Source organism: Octopus bimaculoides, chromosome 7 (assembly GCF_001194135.2).
Source record: "Octopus bimaculoides isolate UCB-OBI-ISO-001 chromosome 7, ASM119413v2, whole genome shotgun sequence".
NCBI lineage: Eukaryota > Metazoa > Mollusca > Cephalopoda > Octopoda > Octopodidae > Octopus > Octopus bimaculoides.
Genome location: NC_068987.1, coordinates 48,630,525 through 48,635,644, shown reverse-complemented (window position 1 = coordinate 48,635,644; position 5,120 = coordinate 48,630,525). Strand labels below are relative to the sequence as shown.

Genomic DNA, 5,120 nt, shown 5'->3' with positions numbered 1-5,120 from the left:
AGAGGAAGCTGCTCCTAAAAGGTCAGGCGGAGGTGGCGAACGCGTATATCGCGTCTGTCATCTACTACCACCTGACCGTCATGCCTTGTCCCGACCCTACCATCACCAAACTGGAACGCATCCTCTTCCGCTTGTTGTGGAAAGGAAGTGTTCCGATGGTCAAGCAATTCGTGTGCTGCCAACACCTCCAACATCACTGGGCATGCTGTGTTTAATGATGTGCAGACATCTCCAGCTTTACGTAGATGACAGTGGACAGGTATGGTCACCATTTGTGAGGCATGCTTTCCTGCAGTTCATCTCCATGACTGAACTGCAGTTGTGGATCAAGAAGACGCCGAGGAAGGCAAATAAGCTATTATGCCATCGACCTTGAGCGACTGCATCACAACCAAAGCATTCTATAGGGGATTAGTGGAGGGGAGGTACAACAATGATCTCAGGGTGAACCTCGGTGTTGATGAGGAATACCTGACCTGCCTGTTCAAGATGACTTTCGGGCTTGGAACTATGGACAACTTCCTGGCAGTGCTATCGAGAAGCACTACCTGGTCTGGAGAAGCTCTACAAGCATGCATGGCTTGAGAAACACCAGGCTGACCTGCCCAAGATGTGGTCAGAGCGATGAAACCATTCTGCATGCACTCATGCAGTGTCCAACCATTTCCAACCTGTGGGCTTATGTCGAACAATTGCTCTCGTGTGTGGGATGAGTTGGTTTATCAGCTCAGTCTATCATCAATATTGTCGCACCTCTTTCCTTCAAACAGGAAGGAAGAGCCATTTTCATCGTAGTTGTGGCTATATCAAAAGAATGTGTCTGGTGGATGTGTCTGAAAGGCCTAGACACAAACACTTTCCTCTCTGGTCAATCTCTCAACTTCTTCAAGTATCACTTGAAAAGCAAGGTGAGAGTAGAGAGGGAAGTTTTGTTTAGTGAATGCTTCAATAAAAGATGGGTGAATGTAGCAAGAATGGCACGTGTAAATGACAGAGCTACCTTGAGTGTAAGAATCAGAAAAACAAAGGAAAAAGAGAGTTACTAACTGTAAATGTGTCTTTTGCATGACATTATTGCCCAAGTTTACCGTGGTTTTTTCGTTGGTCTTTCATCCCACGGATAAACCTCCCCACTTTTGGAAACTACATTTTTTTGTTTTTGTACTATTTCAACTTTTGTATATCTCAAACGATTTTGATCCCTTTTGATCATTGTCCCTATTTAAATTTTTTGCTTTGTTTTTGCCCCCCCCCTCGAAAAGAAAAACTCTTCGTTGTATTTGTCCCCTCTGTGTTCGGCCCTGTGTGGCTAATAAAGGAAGTTATCTATCTGTCTGTCTATCTATCTATCTATCTATCTATCTATCTATCTATCTATCTGTTTATCTGTCTGTCTGTCCGTCTGTGGGTCCGTCCATCCGTGCATCTGTGTGTCCGTGCATCTGTCCATCTGTCTGTCTCTGCATGTGTGTTTATGTGTGCATGCGTGCAAGTGTGTGCATATTTGTTTCTCCTTGTCTCAACATTGCATGATAGTTCTAAAATGAACAATGTTATTCATTTTCAGTCTTCTGCGAAAACTTGTCTGAACAAGGGGAAATATTACCTTGCTTGGAAACAGGTGAGAGTTAGTGACATGACAGACTTCAGGCTGTAGAAAATCTGCCTCAATAAACTTCATCCAACCCATGCAAGTATAGAAAAGTGGATGTTAAAATGCTGACAATGATGCCACTACCACCAACACCACCGCTACCATCAACACCAATGCTGCTACCATCACCACCACTACTATCACCACTGCCACTGACAATGATGGAAACTACAATAAACTAATATCTTAGCAAAAATTACTTGAACAATAATAATTAAATTACTAATTTAATGTAATAGCAAGCACTGAGAAGTAAAACGCTAAACACCTAGCTAGCCATGACTTTAACCTGGATTCAGTTCTTCCTTTTTATTCCTTTTAACCCTAACCTGATTCTCTCCAAGTCAATAAAATTAACAAATTAACACATAAATATAAATGAAAGATATAAGTTTATTTCAAAACACCAGGGACAATAAATTTTTAAGTAGCTTTGAATGAAAGTGAGTACGACAAGCATAATTATTAGTAAAAGTTACTTCATTATGAATATTTGCTGTTTATCTATAATAACAAACATGAAATTCTATCTGCCCATCTGTCCAGGACCCCTGTATCTCAGTCTACATTTGCTCTTCATAGACATATTATACCTTTTCAGAATCAGGATGATACCTGGATTGAAAAATCTGTCCTTCATTTGGTTCTTGAACATCCAGCATTGGGATCAAGTCTGGATGAGGGTTTGTTATAAGCTAACAGTTGAAAATTCAAATTTTAAAGAACTCCAAAAATTTGTGAACGTAGAAGTTTTTTTTATTTAAACTGAATTTAAAATAATACCATATTGGTAGGGTAATACCGTATTGGTAAGGTACCAATAAATGCTTTATTATTATTGCTCTTTTTAGTTTTGGATCACAGGCCCAATTAGTTCTCCACAGGAGCTAGCTTAAAAGTTTGCATCGAGTGTGACTTTTAAACTAATCAGTCATATAATATTTGAAGTGAACAAAGGTTGGGAGATGATGAATCATGAAAAACCATGATGTTTTGTCTAAACCTTAACAAAAAATGTAAGCTGTCCAGTAATTTGTTTAAAAAGTGTACCAATATTTAGCCAAATCAATGAAAAATGAAATTGAATCACAAACTAAGCAAAATTTTCTCAACAAATAGAAATACATTTATGCATTGCTCATATAAGTATCCAGTTTAATTTTTGTGGGATAAAGTTGGACTAGCATTCTGTGAATGACGTTTAGGCCAACCAATCTTGCCACCAAGTAAATCACTGTCATAATTAACAAGTAGTCTAGAGTGAAAAGCCTGAAAACTGGAGAGAATTTCCTGCTCAATTTTATGAAAGTAATTACGAAGTGTAAAACCATTTCGGAGAGACCTTGTCAGAGTTATAAATCTTGGTCGGAACTTAACTTCAGACATGAATTTCTGAAAGAATTTAATGCGGGAAAAGACTTCTTGCTGTTGCAGAGAATGAAGATGGTGAATACTGTTATTTAAAACACTTCCACCAAGACAAAGCTGAAAGCTATTTTCCCAATAAAGTGTCTTAAGAAGTGAAATAAAACAAAAGCCAACTTCACGTATAGCAAGTAACTGTTTCTCTTTCATTGATGCTAACTTTAAAGCAAATTTTTCTAAATACTTTGTAGCAACTTTTTTCTTACAAGACAGGGCAGGAGACAGTGATGACAAAGGTTTAGTAAACATATGTATAGCAGATACGAAATTGTGGCTCATGGGAAATTTGGAACAATTTTCTGGCTTCTTTTTCATACAAAAATGTTGTCTTTGTTTAGAAATTTCAAAGATTATCTTAGACAAAACATTGTCTGCTTTTCTTTCATTTCTCATTACTTTTGGGCATATTATTTACTGTATGTCTCCATTTATAGACATTATATCAGCTATGGTCAAACCTGTAGCAAGAAGTGGAGCAAAAGGGAATTCATAACCAATATATTCTTCATCAACATCTAGTACAACATTCTCTTGTTTTCTAAACAGCCTGCCCTGTTTTAGTAACTTCAAAGCTAGGTCTTCTTGAATTTTCTCAAAATATATTTGTTTTTTTACATTACACATTTTATCAGGGATAGTTTCAGTTTCTCTTGATTCTAGATAGCAAGTTCTTATTCTGCTCTTAGAACGACTCATACAAAAGCAATTGGCTGCGGGTTTATTACCATGTTTTTCATTTGTCGTCCCAAAATATGCAAATGCGTTCTTGAATTTCTGGTTATTGCTCTTCACATCCCAGTTTGGACACACCCATACAAAACGGTTGAAGTAGGTTGAATCCAGTGCTAACTGTTAATGAGAAAATTTAAGAAAACAATGTCTTAAAATGCCAACAAAAAAAATTTGTTCATATTTTCATGAAACAGTTTTAATGAATTATCTAGTACATCTTCCTTCTTTGGTCAACAAGTGACATATATATATAAATATATGTATATACAGTAATCCTTGACTATCATGGGTGTTATGTTCCATAACCCTCTGTGATAGGTGAAAACCAGAAAAGTAGAAACAGTACCGTACTGCAATAGCATAACAGAGGATGGGTGGGGAGCACATCCCTGGCCACTAATTGAAGTGGGGTGCAGAATTGACTATAATACAATAAGCTTGAACGTCATTTATAAAAGTGCAATTGTTAAGGTGGATCTCCAGCTTATCGTTTTATACTGTTATTGAAGGTAAATGCAATATGATGGTTGTCTACGTTCATGGCAGGACATTTTTACAAAGGGCATCAAAAAAGGCTTGAGGCTCAATTGAGTGAAACCCATATATTTTTGCCTTGCCTACTACACATACTGCACAACTAAGGGTGTAAAATTAATTGTGGTGATAAACACTGTTAAATTTACTTAACTGTCGTTTATTCATTTAATCGTTAATCATTTTTGTGGTTCTAAAAATAGTTCATTCTTATTTTATCAGTGTAAATCGATTTTTCATTTCTGCATAGCTTGCAACTTCCAGTGTACATACTGTAAATGGTTTGTTATGTTATCAATTAAGACTTCGACTTCCTACCCCAAGCAGACATGTGACTGCTAATAAGATCATTCAAAAGTGGTTGTCCCATTTCTATCCTTGGATATTTGAGATACTTCAAGAAAACAATACTACAAACAGTAGAGCAGTTCAACTGGGTTCTACAATATGATCTCTTCTATAAGCTTTAAAGCAGAGTAATTCATTTTCTACTTCTATCAGGTCATCCCATAAGTTCTGTCCGAATTTTGAATAAAGAAAACAAGTGATCAAATGTTATATTTAATTGAAATTTAATCATCAATGTACTTTCCCTGATTATCTATGACTTCCTTCCATCTATTTATAAGCTTTTTAATCCCATCAATGTAAAACTCTTTTGGTTTCAAAGCGAAGAACTCTGAAATGTCAGTTTCAACCTCCTCCTGGCTCGCAAAAGTTATGTCCCCCAAATGATTCTGTAAACTACGAAACAAATGGTAGTCTGAAGGAGCAA

The 5,120-nt window shown here is 36.8% G+C and overlaps 2 protein-coding genes across 3 annotated transcripts in view; one reads left to right on the top strand and one right to left on the bottom strand.

Moving 5' to 3' along the window:
• The window catches only part of LOC106868486 (LIM domain-binding protein 3), a 366,710-nt gene that overhangs the window by 264,723 nt on the left and 96,867 nt on the right, over positions 1 to 5,120 (top strand). The gene's annotated exons all lie outside the window — the stretch shown is intronic.
• The window catches only part of LOC128248350 (uncharacterized), a 21,997-nt gene continuing 19,025 nt past the window's right edge, over positions 2,149 to 5,120 (bottom strand). The window contains exons 3-4 of the mRNA XM_052969418.1: positions 3,508 to 3,928; positions 2,149 to 3,474 (exon numbers count right to left, since the gene is read on the bottom strand). Of these exons, the coding sequence (XP_052825378.1) occupies positions 2,810 to 3,474; positions 3,508 to 3,928 (1,086 nt within the window). The 3' untranslated portion in view covers positions 2,149 to 2,809. The remainder of the gene's footprint in view (positions 3,475 to 3,507; positions 3,929 to 5,120) is intronic.